This window comes from Urocitellus parryii, chromosome 3 (genome assembly GCF_045843805.1).
Source record: "Urocitellus parryii isolate mUroPar1 chromosome 3, mUroPar1.hap1, whole genome shotgun sequence".
Taxonomy (NCBI): domain Eukaryota; kingdom Metazoa; phylum Chordata; class Mammalia; order Rodentia; family Sciuridae; genus Urocitellus; species Urocitellus parryii.
In genome coordinates this window covers 90,035,286-90,051,416 of record NC_135533.1, presented here as the reverse complement: position 1 = coordinate 90,051,416, position 16,131 = coordinate 90,035,286, and the positions used below count along the sequence as shown (strand labels likewise).

At 45.6% G+C, this 16,131-nt stretch overlaps 1 protein-coding gene across 1 annotated transcript; it reads right to left on the bottom strand.

Annotated features, from left to right (window-relative positions):
• Positions 1–1,455: 1,455 nt before the first annotated feature.
• On the bottom strand, positions 1,456–2,849 carry LOC113191726 (uncharacterized). Its single transcript, XM_077795570.1, has 2 exons — positions 2,099–2,849; positions 1,456–1,564 (listed from the first exon to the last, which is right to left on the bottom strand). The coding sequence occupies exons 1-2, from the start codon at positions 2,838–2,840 to the stop codon at positions 1,548–1,550; spliced, it is 759 nt and encodes a 252-aa protein (XP_077651696.1). The 5' UTR covers positions 2,841–2,849; the 3' UTR covers positions 1,456–1,547.
• Positions 2,850–16,131: the final 13,282 nt, after the last annotated feature.

Genomic DNA, 16,131 nt, shown 5'->3' with positions numbered 1-16,131 from the left:
TTCACTCTGTCCATAGATATAAACCCCTTCTCCACCCACAGACAGGTATTATGGTAACCCCCTCCTGAAGTCCCTCCCCCTTTGGGAACTCCCTTTTAGCCTGAATAATTCCCATTACTTTGCGCTCACCCTCGTATCTGTGAATTCTATCCTTCAAAGTCACAAGAAAAATTAATCCTGTGCTACAACACAAGCCATCAGTCCATATTTCGTGTAAACCAACACCATAGGTGTTGGCCCGGATGTGGGGGGAAAGGTACACTGGAACACTGCTGGTGGGACTACAAATTGGTGCACCCAATATGGAAAGCAGTATGGAGATTTCTTGGAAAGTTGGGAATAGGACCACCATTTGACCCAGCTATCCCTCTCCTCGGTCTATACCCAAAGGGCATAAAACAGCATACGAAAGGGACACGGCCACATCAATGTCTATAGCAGCTCCATTCACCACAGAAAAACCATGGAACCAACCTTGATGCCCTTTCATAGATGAATGAATGAACTGAATGTGGCAAATACAAACAAATCAACTCATGGCATTTGCAAATGAATGTATGGAGTCAGAGAGGGTAATGCTAAGTGAAGTTGGCCAATCCCAAAAAAGGAGGTTGACTCAAAGTGGGATGGAAAGTGAGAACAAAGGAGGAACAGAGGAACTCTGGACAGGGCAGAGGGGTTGGAGGGGAAGGCAGGGGGCATGGGGTTACTAATGATGGTGGAATGTGACCATCATTACTATCCAAAGGACAAGTAAATGCGAAAATAGGTGTGAATATACTGTGCTTACAACCAGAGATAAGAAAAATTGTGTCTGTATATGTAATAAGGATCATAATGCATTCTGCTGTCATAAATAAAAAGCAGTGAAATTCAAAGAGAAATCAAGTGTGTCATTTTTAAACATGAAAATGGATAGAGTGCATATCTGTTAGCAACTAGAGTGTTCTACAAGATTTCCCTCTCTGGACACGAGGCAGGACAGTTAACCTTCTTAACCTTCCACAAACGAGGGTGCCATGCCTGGGGGTTGTGAACATGCATGGAATCTTTGAGAAAGAACTTCAGAGCCACCTATGGTGGCACACCAATTATACCAGTGACTCGGGAGACCTAGGGAGGAGTACCACCTAGTTCCAGTGGTGCCTCAGCAAGTCGGGCCCCAAGCAATTGGGGGGAGCCTGTGTCCAAAAAAAAGCTAGGGATGTGCCCCGTGGTAAATCACCCCCATGTTCGACCTCCAGTATCAATCAGAAAATCTGTAATAAAGACACCCTTTATTCTTATCACTATCCTAGGAATAGTCATCTATTTAGATGGCATTTATGTCGAGTTGGGTACCAGTCATCCGAGTGATTGAAAATATAGGGAACATGTGCATGGGTCATGTAAAAAGTCATGACTCCAAAGGACCTGAGAATACCATGTGTTATAGTAGCCACGAGGCACCGTTTTTAAGACATTCTTCCTAACTTGTTTGTAGGTCTGCAGGAGTCGTTACCGGGGAAGGTCTTCTTTCCCGTGCTGACGCCAATCGGGTATCATCTCTATGGATGAGTTGAGCCTAGGAAAGAACGAGAAGCCAAACATTACCTGAAATCCATGGAAGAGACATAGTCTCACAAGCCTCAGTAGGAATAGATCTCTAGTATCCCGGTTGGGATAAAGTAAAGGTCTTCCTTCTGAAATCTTGTCAGGGTTCGCTTATTAGTAGGCCCTTAAAGACCACTGGGGGGCAGGAAGGGCCTTTCAGTCAAGTGACCTCCGACCCCCTCCCCCCCACACTCAGGGCCAAGGCTTGGGAGTGGGGGAGACATAATCAATGCCAAAGCTCAATCAAGGGAAGCCTTTCGCCCTGCCAGCTCTCTGCAGGGTGGACCAAGGCTGCCTTCTTCAACAGGGACACTGGTCAAAGTCACAATGACTCTCTGCCCACAGGCCCACTGACCCCCTCCCGAGATGGGGAAGAAGAGCCCCTCTGGCACCATGATCCCTCCAGGTGGGCTGCCCTGGCTGGGTGCCTTCTGGCACCCGACATCAAGGGTCTCACAGCCCTCCTCTGTCTTCAGCCTAGGGAGCACAGGCGGCTTCAACTCACCCGTCTTTCCTCCACCGCTCAAGAGCAGAAGGGGCGGGTGAGGGACCTCAGACCTCCAGGGTTCTGCTGTCCCAATCTCTTTAAAAATTCTGCCCTTCATGTAAATCAGGCGGTCCTCGGCGTGGACTTCTTGGAAGAGGCCTTCCACCTCATAGATCCACTCATCCTGGCTGTCGTCCAAATCCTCCAGCGCGATGTCGTAATCGGGGTCTCCCTTCAACACACAGATGGCCCTGCGGTTTGGAGAGAGAGCAAAGGCTTCCTTCTCCCTGCTCTGCGCACCCTTCCGGAGCTTCGGGCTGCTTGTTAGGTGATCACTGGCCTCCCCGAAGTCAGCCTCCAGGACCACCTCTCCGTCTCTCCTGAACTCCCTCCTCTCCTCTTCTGCTGAGGCCTTTTTTCTCCTCAGGGACCCCGCAGTCGCGCAGCTGTCCTCTGCAGAGGCGTCCTCAGGGGCGCTCCAGTCACACTGCTGGGACTTGATCCTGGGGGACCCAGCCTGCGGCCCAGGAGCGGAACAGGCACTCTCGGAAGAGCTCACCTCCACAACCACGATCTCCTCCCTGTTCTCCAGGTACTCGGACAGTGTGTCTGAGTCACAGTCAGGTACCCAGTACATACACTCAAAGGCACGCGTCTTCTTAGGACGGCTCGGATCCCGCTTTTTCGCTTCAGCTCCTGGGACCTCAGCGCTCCCTCTTTGATCCTCCTTAAGGGAGCAACCTAATTTCGGGGAGGGCATGTCAAGTTTTCCCTTGCATGCCGCTTCCCATAGATCGCGCCATCGGACACCTTCCTCCTTTTGCGATGCCCAGTCTCCCTCAGGCTTCGAATCTGAACCAAAAGCCACGGGTCCTCTGGGACGTGGCTTCCCACTCCAGGTGGAAGTCTGGTGGCGTGGTTTGCGGGCTTTGGGCTTAGCCCCCTCGCGGTGGTAGGAATCCACAGACCTGGGACTCCACATCAAGTCCTTGGTTCCCAGATGATCCTCCATGAGTAACTGTGACTTGAGGTACTCCAGCCGCTCTTTACAATCATATGCTTTGGTCTTCGAACCCGGACCAGAGACCACACTTCCCAACAGGGGCTTCTTCTCCGTCGCCCTAACATCCATTTGGATCGCTGCTGCAGAGACTTTCTTGCACTGTCATTAAACAAAACACACACAAAAAAAGGGCTGGGGATGTGATTCAGTGTTAAAGTAGCCCTGAGTTCAATCCCTGGTATCACAAAGCAAGTAATCTCTTACACTATTGAGACTGTATAGGAGGAGCCAGGAAACAGCTCCATGCAAACAAACCGCTGATACAAACAACTAGAGATGTTATGGGAGCTACAGGGAAAACAGACATTAAAACCATCTAAAAGAGGACAGGGGCTAAACACACGGTTGAACAAATCACAGCAGAGCTCTCAGAAACCCAGGAAAGATAACTATGGCTTCAAATATTCCAGAAGATTATCAACTGAGAAGGAATTCAATAGAAACCATTTCCTTCATTGACTCATCTTCTGGTGCTAGGAAATGATCCCCAAGCTTCACTGACCTTCTTGAAAGCACTGAGTGTCACTGAGTGACACTCCCCCCACTGGCCCTTTTCACTTCCTGTTGAGTGGAAGTCTATCTACCCAGCTGGCCTTCAAGTAAGAATTCTCCTCCCTCAGCCTCCTTAGGAGGTTGCATTACAGACAAGTGCCTCCTCACATCTGGCCACATCCAGTGGCAAATGAATCAGAAACACACAGATGAAAGGTAGCATCCTCAATCACAGGGATATAAGGAATCTCTCTGGCCCTCAAAGGAAAGCATAATACACTCAATGTATTCATTTGACCATTCACAGAGACAGAGGATGGGGTAGACTAGGACAAACACTTTGTCAAACTTCACAGGAGGGCTGGGGTTGTAACCCAGTGGTAGGGCGTTTGCTTGGCAAGTGTGTGAAGTACTGGGTTTGATTCTCAGCACCGCATATAAATAAAGTCCCCTCGAAACATAAAAAAGTCTTAAATAGTCAATAAGAAAGTCACCCCAAATCCCCCCATACTCAGATACTTCAAAAACCCAACTATTCCTGACAAGAGTAAAAAATATCTAAATGTGGACATAGGCCAGACACAGTTGCACACGCCTATCATCCCAGCAGCTCAAGAGCCTGAGGGAGCAGGAGCACAAGTTTGAAACCAGCCTCAGCCAATTAGCAAGGCCCAAACTTAGGCAGACCCTGTCTTAAAATATAAATAGTAGTTATGCGCCCCTGGGTTCAACCCCTGGTGCCAAAGTACTATACGAGCTGGGTATACAGTTCTCTGATACATCACCCCTGTGTTACATCCCCATTATCCTCAAAAAAAAAAAAAAAAAAAAAAAAAACAAGAAAAAAAAATCTTCCATGTCTACCCTCTAAAGACTTCCTGGGCCTAAATTTTGCAAAGGGCATTTAACATTTAACAAAGGGCAGGCAGCAGAGTGGTAGCTTGGGCCTGTGACCCCACAGCAACTCATGAGTCTGAGGCAGGAGAATGGCAAGTTCAAGACCAGCCTCAGCAACTTGGCAAGACTACATCTTATACAACAGCCTGAAATGGTCGTTGGTGTGGAGTTCACTTTCAAGGCTGAAGCATGGGTCTTCAAAGCTGGCTGGCCGCAATCAGTTTTGTAAAACTGTGGCAAAGTCAGGAGTCATTGGGATGCATGTCACTTCCAGAAGCCAAGGCCTGGAGTTCAGGACGTAGCTCAGTGCCAGAGCTATTGCCTAAGGTTCCGAGTCCCTGGCAATTCTGGGTACCATTCCCTCTAGGGAGGCGCTAGGAGCCAGGCCTGGGTGGTCCTGTTCTCTCCCACCGCCTGCCTGCTATCCAGCAAATGCACCACCATTATCAGACCACCCAAACCATCGCATTAAAGACCCTTGGGAGCTTTGGCCACAGTGGCACTCGCCTTTAATCCCAGCAGCTGGAGAGGCTGATGGTATCTAAATTAGGAAGCAACTCAAACAGGGAGACACCTTATCCCAGAATCAAAACATGAATAAAAAAGAAACTAGGCCAGGGGTGTGCCTCAGCGGTTGTGCACCCCTGGGTTGAATCCCTGTAGCCCAAAATGAAAAAGTAGCTAGGCTTGTTCAGCACACTCCAGTCTTCCCAGCGGCTCTAATGGCTGAGGCAGGAGGATTAAAAGCCAGGCGCTGAGCAAATCAGTGAGACCCTGTGTGGAAAAGAAAAATACAACAGGGCTGGGGATGTGGCACAGTGGCCCGAGTGCCCCTGAGTTCAATCTCAGTGGAAAACAAACTGGACCTCAAAGAATGGCCTGTGGCAATGGGAGCGAGGGCACAGATAGCAGCTCCAAATCATGCCTGAGTGATGGCAGTGTTCAGAATGCAGCAAGCAGCCAGGGATCACCCCTAGGTCCCCCTTCCGGGAATACACACCAGGGCCCCCAGGCAAGCCCAACCTTGGCACCCTGGCCCTCAACCTGTGAGGTAACCTTCGCTCTCCCCTGCACCCTTTCCTTGTTCCAGGGAGTTAACCCTGTAGCCCAGCAAGCTCTTTCCCCCCTCAACCCTCTTCCTCAGAGCTTGCAGGGACAAGGCTGTCCAGAGCACCTCCACCCTGCCAAAGTATTCCACTCACCAGACACTGCCTGGGACTCCAGAAGCCTCCAGTGGCTCTAGTGAAGTGCACAGCTCCTGCTGGGGTCCCTCTGCTCTTATAGGCGCGCCACGCCTCCACGGAGCCCCACCCATACACAGCTTTGCATTGAGGGCCACAACCTGCCCTTTAGTGCTCCTCCTTTCCATCTTTCCTGGAAAGTGATCCTATGTTCTCCTCCCTAAACCTCTCTCTTTGTAGGTTGGGTGTGGTTCATTGGAAGGTAAGAGTTTTACATCCCTTTGATGGGCCCAGGGACCTTGTTGGGCCCAGCTTCAAAGAAAGAATGAAGCTACATTTCCCTCTTGAAAAAATTATTTTTGCAATGTACATGCAGGGATGGGACCCAGAGTCCAGGGCACGCTAACCACGCACTTTACCAGTGACTTACGAATTTCCCTCTTTAATGTTTCCTCACTTTATGGGCCTCAGTTACCCTAAAAGAGCATACTGCCCATTCCCCAATTTTTAATCTCCATTCTCTGGATCCGCAGGTTTTTCTCAACATAAGACTTTGGTCATCATTAGGTCAGGCACACACCATTGCTGTCAGGTCTACTTAAGGGGTAGACGGTATCCTCACACTCCCATCAATAACACCCATACCAGTTGGGGAGCGGGTGAAAATGCATGGGTGGGCTCAGGGTCTGTGGGACAGACCCATCATCCCAGGAATTGGGAGACTGAGGAAGAAGGGTCTCAGCCCCCAAACCAGTGTGAGAAATGTACGGAGAACATGTCTCCAAAAAATGGTTTTTATTTTATTTTTTTCTCTGTTCTACTAATTCATACATGACAGTAGACTGCTTTTGGACACATGGTACATACACCGATGATGACTTCTCAGTCTTCTGGTCGTCTGTGACGTAGAATTACACCAGTTCTATATGCACATAGGGTAATGTCTGAATCACTCTGCAACCCTTCCTACCCCTTAACCCCTCCCCTCTTTTACTCCCCTCCATCTGATCCAAACTACCCTGTCTTTCCCTAGCCACACAGCAACCCCCCCACCCCCCGTTTGTTGTGAATTAACATCTGCATGTCCTACAAAACATTCGGCCTTTGGGTTAATTGGGTTTGGTTTTTGAAAATTGTTATCGTTATTTGATTATTGTCCCTTTGGGGCAGTGCTATAGGGACTGAACTCAGAGCCGTTCGACCACTTAGCTAAATCCTCAAACTTTTTTATTTTTCATTTTGGCCCAGGGTCTCCCTAAACTGCAGAGGTTGGTCTTGAACATGCCATCCTCCCATCTCAGCCTCCTGAATTGTGGGATCCTATGCATGGACCACCACACTCATTTCAAAATGGATTCTTTTTTTAATAAAGCCCTGGGGACCTAGCTCAATGGTAGAGCCATCCTGGGTTCAATCTGGGTCGGGGCCGGGATGAGGGTTGGGGTTGGTGAGCATGAAATGAATAAAAATGGACTATTCTTTAATAGGTTAAATAATAGAATTGTGAGGGCTTTTGCCTTTTTGGAGGCCCAATAGCAATCTGGATTCAAGGTGAACATGTTGAACATCTGGCCAAACCGCATATGACTGTTTTTCTGCATTTCTACATGAAGCCCTGAATTGGATCTCAAGCACAGCCAAAAAATAACATTTTAGGAAAAGGTCATGGTGGTCAACGCCTGTGATCCCTGCGATTTTCGAGGCTAAACCTGGAGATGGCAAATCCATGGACGGCTTGGGCAATTTAGTGACACCCTATCTCAAAATCAAAAATACAAATGGCTGAGAAGGGAACACAATGGTGGTTTGCCCCTGGTTCAATCCTCCAGAACAAACAAATGAAACATCATAAATCTATAGTGTCTAGAAAAGGAAGGAGTGAGTTTGTTAGCCTGCTGCCTAATATGTGACCACTCTGGGGCCCTAAAATGTGGGTCTTTTTCCTTTGGGGAACTGTGGAGTCCTTCACAAGACCAAGAACTGATCTAGCAGCGAGAAGACAAACCTTCACTCTTGGCCTAGAATGGAAATGAGAGACTCAAAAATCAGCCTCCCAGGGCTGGGGAGTGAGGAGATTATAGGTGTAGGGTAAAAGAACAGAGGGAGAGGGATAGGCTAATAAGGAAAAGAATGCCCAGGATTATAACATCATGGGATCAGAGGCTGACTGGGTCATTCTGGCCCCCATTTGACATCCAAGGACCCTGGGCCCACCAACCCAGGCAGGAAAATGTGACCTTCAGGAACCCTCTGCTCCAGGACTTCAAGATTAGGGTGGAGCTGGGTGAGGTGGCTCCTGCCTGTAATCCCATTTGGGAGGATAAGCAGGAGGATTGCAAGTTAGAGGTGAGCCTCAGCAATATTGTGAGACCCAGAGCAATTTAGCAAGAGTCTTTCTCAAAATAAAAAGAATAAAATAGAAGGGCTGGAATATCCCATGTGGTGGGACAGGCCTCTAATCCCAGCACCTCTGGAGCCTGAGGTGGGAGGATTGAGAGTTCAAGGCCAGCCTTAGCAACTGCAAGATGCTAAGCAACTCAGGGAGACCCTGTCTCTAAATAAAATACAAAATAGTCCTGGGGATGTGGCTCAGTGTTCAGTAACCCTGATTTCTACCCCTCAGTACCAGGAAAGAGGAAAGAAAATATTTTCTGTGCCTCTTGAATGACCCCACCCACTTTCTTCCAGGAGTAGGAAGACTTGTAGAATATCCTTCATGAGAATCATGTGTGAAGTAAATATGAATTCTTGGGACAGGATGGCTATTATTTCGGGGTTTTTTAATACTTTAATTTTTTGGACCCAGGGGTAGTTTTTGGACCCAGGTAGCAGTTCAGTTTACTGATGATCAACTTTCACAGTCCTTATTTTGGGACAAAGGGAGTCAGTAAATTGCTGAGTTTCTCACTAAGCTGCTGAGTCTGGTTTTGAACTTGGAATACTTCTACCTCACCCTCTTGTCAGTAGGCTAGGATTACAGGTCTCTGTCACAATGCTGAAAAAAAAAATATATATATATATATTAGTTCTAGATAGACACAATACTTTTTTTTCTTCTTGTAGTGCTGAGGATGGAACTCAGTATCACACATGTGCAAGGCATGAACTCTGACACTGAGCCACAACCCAGGCCATTCTTTTTCTTTTTATTTAAAATAATTTTTAAAAAATCTGTGAGTTCCATGGCTGGGATGGTGGCTCAATGGCAGAGAACTCCCCTAGAATGTCCTGGGTTCAATCCTAAGGCCCACATAAAAATAAATATATAAAATAAAGATATTGTGTCATGTGCATTAGGGTGGGTGAAGGTCTTGCTGACTGGTGGCTTCCCTTCGAAGAATCAGACACCTATCTCTAAAGAAAATACAACAAGGACTGTGATATGATCAACAGTTAAGCACCTCTGGGTTCAGTCTCTGGTGCAAAATAAAAATAAATAAATGATGCATTACATAAAATAGTCCAGTGTTTGCTTTTTTTTCTCTCTTTTTCTTTCCTTTTTTTTTTTTTTTTTGTTTGTACTGAGATCAGGATTCAGGATAGAGAGAAATACGAAATCTTAAAGGAAATACTGACAAGCTATTAAGATGTACAAAGCATAGTTGTAAATCTTGAGCAACATTCTCTTGGCTCATGCCCTTGTAAAATGACAAAAAGACTCAAGTGCATGAAAAAATTGCTTCTAAGTTGTGCATCTTCACCCTGGTTCTGCTTCCAGACCAGATCCTGATAAAGCCCTTCTACAACTATTAGAGGACCCCCCTGAACCTCAGCTTAAGTCAGGTCTTCTCACTCTCCAGATAATCTGCATTATCCTTTGAAAACCACTGTCTATGCCTCTGTCTGCCTCATGCTGAAACTCTTTCCTGTCACATATTGTAAGAACCACTCTTGTCCTGAGTTGAGTTCCCCTGTTCTCCCTGAATTCCTCTGACCCTTCACCAGAAATATCTCTTCTCCTGTGCCAGTCAAGGATTGAACCCAGGAGTGCTTACCCACTGAGCCGCATCCCCAGCCCTTTTTATTTTTTATTTTTATTTATTTGAACTAGGAAATTAACCTAGGAGCACTTCTTCAGTGAGCCACATTCTCAGCCCTATTTTATATTCTTTTTTGTGGTACTGGGCATTGAATCTGGTGCCTAACACATGCTGGGCAAGGAGTGGGCCATTGAGCCACACCCTTTTTAAGTTTTTTTAATTCTGAGACTGGGTCTCCCTATGATGTTCAGAGCCTTCCCAAGTGTCTGAGGCTCCCCTCGAACTTGCAATCCTCCTGCCTCATCCTCCCAAATTACTGTCATTACAGGTGGGTACCCCCTCACCCATACTCATCTTTGATGCTTTGTGATACTAGAAGCAAATGTAACTCCACTTTGTTTTATGACTGCATCCTGTAAAACAACCACGCCAAGTAGAAGAGTCATGACTGGGGCAAGATGTTCTTTTCCTATTGCTATAGAAACCTTTAAAACATGGAACTACCTCATGGGGCATTGTTGCTGTAACTACGAAATGGGGTTCTGTTTCTGAAACTGGGTTGACTGGGCTAACTGATTGGTTAGGCTTTCCACCTCTAGACTGCACACTCCCGCTTCTATAACCTGGCTTGCTTGCATTGGCTGGATCCCTGAACATCCCTTTTGCAGTTTTCAGGCTTATAAGGAGCCCCCATGCAATTGTTCTGGGCTCATCAGGGGAACTGCTTCATGTTCTGGTAGCCGCCACCAGTGTGCTTCAATAAAGGCTTGATTGAATTATAGGTGGGTGGTCTGGAAGTCAGTTTATGAAGCCCCAGGATGAAGCTTTAACTATAACACTTAGGGTGAGTGAAGAACAGACACCCTTGTAGGAATGGGATTGGACAAAAAGGGGAGGCTCTAACAGTAATAGACTGAAGGAGAAAACCCTGCTGAGCCTTTCTGTTCATATTTTTCTTGGCTTCTTTGTGTGGCGTTCCTTCTCATAGGAGGGTTCACCTATCTCTGAGGGGCTTCAAGGCAGAAGGACAGACTTACAGACTTCTTCTTTGACTCACCAACATCAGTTGACCTAGCGGGTGCCTTCAGATGCATTGCAGCCTCCATTTTGCATCTGCTTCCGTTGCTGAGTCTTCTTCCCAGGCAGTCACCTTGGATTCCAGTACCACCAGGTCTAACACATAAATCCCACCTGACCGATCCTGAGTGAAGGCCCACGAGACCTCAGTTGGACCCAAACTGTTCAACATGCACACTTCATTGCCCACTTCCCCACTTTATTCCTTCTACTATTTAATCTCTGTTTTTATTTTTTATTTTTGGTGGTGTTGGGGATTAGACCCCAGGGCCTTATGCATGCAAGGCAACCACAAGACCCACTGAGCTATATCCCCAGGCCTCTCCTACTATCTTTCTCTTTCAAGAGCTGGAAGAGAGAATTTTACACATGAATACAACTTGAAGTTGTAGATGGATACAATATATTTGTTATATTTTATGTGCTGCTGAGATTGGAACCCAGTGCCTCACGCATGAGAGGCAAGCCCTCTAGAGGAGCTGTCTTCCTCAGCCCCACCTTTCACTACTGAATCCCGAAGTTCAGGTCAGTCAGCTCAAGAAGACAGGGCTGAGGATGCTGGATCCCCCACCTTGTCTTCCTCATATAGGAATACTGAATAATTTCTGCTCTGCTTCTGTGTGTGTGTGTGTGTGTGTGTGTGTGTGTGTGTGTGTGTGTGTGTTTCTGGGGACTGAACCCATGGCGTTGTTGTGCATGTGAAGCAAGCACTTCACCAACTGAGCTATATCCCCAGCCCCTGTTTTTCTGCTTTTCACCATCACTCTTTCCATTTGTTTTCCGGGGGGAGTAAGATGCCTGATGCATTCGGACCTCCAGATTCAGGCCTCTGCTCTAGGACTCTTGTGGCAGGAGGAAGGCAGAAAGTCACATTTACAAATTTTCATGGCTTGCTTTGGAGAAGTGGTGTTCTAGTTGATGTGATCCAACATGGAGAAGTAGCATTCTGGTTCTAGAGATCACATGGCTAGAGAAACAGGAGCAGGAATAAGAAGAGGGTGGAGGGTCCGAAAAATATCTTCCCTTTGCATAATAGCCATGTTTCTTCATCTTTTTTTTTTCTTTACTGAGAATTCAACCCAGGGGAGCTTTGTCAATGAGATATATCCACAGTCCCACAGTGTTTTTTAAAAATTTTTGAGACAAGGTTTTGTGAAGTTGCTGAGGCTGGCCTCCAATTTGAGATGCTTTTGCATCAGCCTCTTTAGTTGCTGGTATTACAGGCATGCTCCATTGTGCCCTGCAAAATCTATGTTTTCTTGTCTCCTCTTCTATCAATTCTCTACATGATGTCTCTAAGCTCTTTTGATTATTTATTTACAATTTTGGTATCAGGGATGGAAAGCAGGGGTACATAACCCCTGAGCAGTATTTCTGGATCTTTTTATTTTTAAAAAAAAAGACAAGGTCTCACTGAGTAGCTTAGTGTCTTGCCTGGCCTTGGCTGAGGCTGGCTTTGAGCTGGTTCTTGTCTCAGACTCCTGAGCCACTAGGATTACAGGCATTAGACCCTGTGCCTGGTTCATTTATTATTATTATTATTATTATTTAAGATCAGCAGGCTTCTCTTTATTCAATATTTAGCAGCGGAGTCAATTGGTGGAAGCCTCCAGTGGCTCATTTTGGAGGCAGAAACTGGCTGAGGGCTGCAGCAAGGGCCTCGGTCATATAGGCTTTGTTTAGGGTGGGACAAGAGGGCACTATATTTTAATTTCAGAAATGGTCTTGCTACATTCATGAAGGCCTCACTAAATCGCTAAGGCCTTCTTTGCACATTTCTATGAAGTACTATACTGGATATGTTTGTGAAAAACTTTTAAAAGGTTGCCCAGCACCTGGAGTGCTGGTATATTTTCAACCAGTGGCCAAGTAAAACAGGGAAACAGGAAAATAGGAAGTTTATCTACATTGAACTCTTTTGCTGACAGTCCTAAAATCAGCCATGGTGAAGATTTCTGGAGAAGCCCAGTTCAGACTTTTCTGTGAGAAAGGGAATGCCACTTCATTTCCTCCCTTTAGTCATGCTCCCCCATAATTTAATCCTTTAAATTTAAGAACATCATTTCCATTATATTGGTTTATAGCCTTATATAATGTCAAAACCTTAGTTGTTTTCATCCTTTTAACAGCAGCTTCTATAGTGGATCCATTAGTTTTAATGCACAGTGAAGACAAATATGGGAGCAATAAATAGGTTAACAGAAGAATACCTACTATACAAGTTAAGCTTTTAAATCTACCAAAGTTGACAAGCATTTGCCAAAAGCGTGTTTGGGACCCAAAGTTTAATGCCCTTCTAGGTATGAACTAGCACATATACTAGTTCTCTTGTGTTGTTGGCTATACTCTTAACTGTTTGTCTATTGTTGTCCAGTTGGATGAAACAATATGAGCTGATAAACTCTGCGCATATTTCTCTTTCCTCAGCTTGTGGTAATCTAATGCCAAGCGGTTTTGGTAGTTAGCCACTAACATTGGGTCTGTTGTGTGGCTAGGAGGTCAGAGATTGTGGCACTCTGATTAATAATAATTTCTAATATAGCTTGTAAGTGAATAATTCTGTTCAACATGTAAATAGGAGTTCTCCAACTCCAACTGCCATTTTGTGCCAGGGTAGCAGGACCATAAGTGGCAATAATCCTCCAGGGTGGCCAGTTATCTTTACCCCAAGATTGGTGACCTCACCAATAAAGTTTCTTCCCAATGGACCTCTTTTGTCTTTCCAAACAGTCATCCATCCATTGCATTCCTCTGGCAGGACAAGGCCTAAATATATGTTTTATAACCTCTTTGTTATACTGGATTGTCTTGACATATGGTTCACATGATCTCCATGGTCAGAATAGGAGTAGAACAGAACCTCTTAAGGTTATCAAAGTAAACCAAACTAAATAATAGACTAATGTATTGGTTAGCATAGGTTTAACAGCATAAATTAACAAAGACAAACTAATAACACCAAACAAATCCTAGAAAATTTATGTAAGCAAGATAAAAAATCATTTTTTACCCAGTGCCCAGTCAGTAGGAATTACTGTTACCAAATCAGTAGCAAAAACCAAAGAATTATGTATGTATCTAGAAGCAAGGGGTGGCAATGCATTATAGTATAAGAACTATCTTAGAGGTTGAAAGAGTTGATTAGTCCTGGTGGAAAGTTTATATTTCGTTGTGCATTGATCAGCCAGTCCCTTCTCTGTGGCTGAAGCAGGGCGTAGTCTCCTCAAGTTTTGGCCCTGCATACCACCAGTCAGCTTGCCGAGTAACTGGAGCAGGGCTGTTGTCCTTCTGACCCTCAAGCTTCTCGTATGCTCATTTTTTTTTTTTTTGGACAATGAGCTTCAGGGTGTAGCAGCATTTGGAGTGCACACCCAGTCCACAACTGCAGGCTTGAGTCTGGTGTAGTCAATCCAGAGACCTATTTCTGCAAATTTGACTGCAATTGGGGTGGATAAAATAACAGGGAAAGGGCCCTTCCAAAGAAGTTTAGGTGTTTGAATATTCTATTCTTTGACCCAGACTGAATCTCCTGGCTTGAAGGAGTGTGCACCTGTGGTCAAACTTAGTGGCAATCTTTCTCTAACCCATTGGTTGAGAACCTGTAAAGTTTTCCCTAAGGCCTGAAGCTGTCGTCTCAGGGTGAATTCTATTATCTCTCTTAAGTCTCCCAATGGTTCCCTAATAAGAGGGGGGCCTCAAATACATTATCTTATACGGAGAGAATGTAGTCCTCCCAGGGGAAGTGGATCTAATCCTCAAGAGTATAACAGGGAGAAGTTCATCACAATATAAGTGAGTCTCCTGACACAGCTTAGCCAATTGAGACTTAAAGTCCTGTTCATCCTTTGAACTTTACTAGAACTTTGCAGCCTATAGACAGTATGTAACTTCCATCTGATGTTTAAACTTTTGGTCAGTAATCATACCACCTCTGCCCAAAAGCTGGCCCATTGTCTGAGCCAATAGTTATTGGGATACCAAAGCTTGGAATCATTTCCCAGAGAAGCATCCTGGTTATATCCCTAGCCTTTCAGGATGGGTTAGAAAGGCTTCCACCCAGACAATATAGGAACACGTAAAAACCAAAAGTTACTGATAGCTCCCTAAGCGTGGTAGGTCAGGGAAGTCTACTTCTACCTCTTCAAAAGGTGCTCCTTCTATAATTTGCATTCCTGGTGGGAACTCTGCCTCTGACAAGAACCGTTGTGAGCACAAACCTCATATTGTTTTCAGATCATCCAGGTGATGTTTGTGGGGACATAGAAATGTTGACTCAGAACTCTCTCAAGTGCTGTATGTCCAATGTGTTCTCCTGTGGAACTGTTTGGTTAAGCCTGGGGCTAGAATCTGTGGAATGGCTATGTTGACCATCATAAAATCTCCATCATCCTCCTGGGATAAAATTTTCTTTTTCATTCTTAAACCACTTACTTTCATGTTTGGAGCATGTTGGCTCCCATTCTGTTAAAAATCAGCCAGGCAGAAGGGCAGCATTTAACTGGGGACTGGATTTTCTTCTCATTACCTGCAGACAGCTAACCTGGCTTCTCTGTCAGCTCTCTGGTTGCCCTGAGAATCCACAGTGTTTCCCTTCGATGACCTTGGCAATATATAATCACAACCTTTCTGGGAGCCCACAGTGCATCCAAAAGTTTAAGAATTTCTTGCCCATACATCATGCCTTTTTTTCTCCTGAGTTAAAAAGACCCTTTTCCTTACATAAGGCCCTATGAACATGAGGGTAGCGAACACATATTTTGAGTAAATATTACAGGACTGAACCCCACTTGGTGGATCTAGATGGCGCCAATCAGCCTGCCTTCTTGTCATCATTTCTGCCTGACTGGAACACCAACTTCCAGTCGGCCCTCCCCCACCAGAGAATGAGGAAGTAGATGAAGGTCCCACAAATTGATGTCATCGTGCAGACGATGGGGGCCGCCATTTTTTTTTTTTTTTTACCATACCAAAACTGACAGACAGTTTCCTACAAACCCTTAATGATTTTCGAAAGCTATTAGGAGATATTAATTGGCTGAAACCATCCTTAAAACTAACTACTTCTGATTTAAGTCCTTTATTTCAGATATCACAAAGGAATTCTTCTCCAACGTGTGGTGAGCCGTTTCTGTGTACTGTGGCCGCCATTACAAGATGGCGCTGATAGCACCGTGGCCTGTGATAAACAACTCCTTATTTTGGGAGAGTTGGCACGTAGCTGTAAATCACCCTATGAGAAAGATCCACGTGGCAGTTGTGCATTGGGGCTTTATCTGCTTTATTAGGGCTGGGGCACGTAGCAGTAGTAGTAGGAGTAGTAGTAGCAGGAGTAGTAGTAGTGGCAGTAGCAGTAGAAGTAGT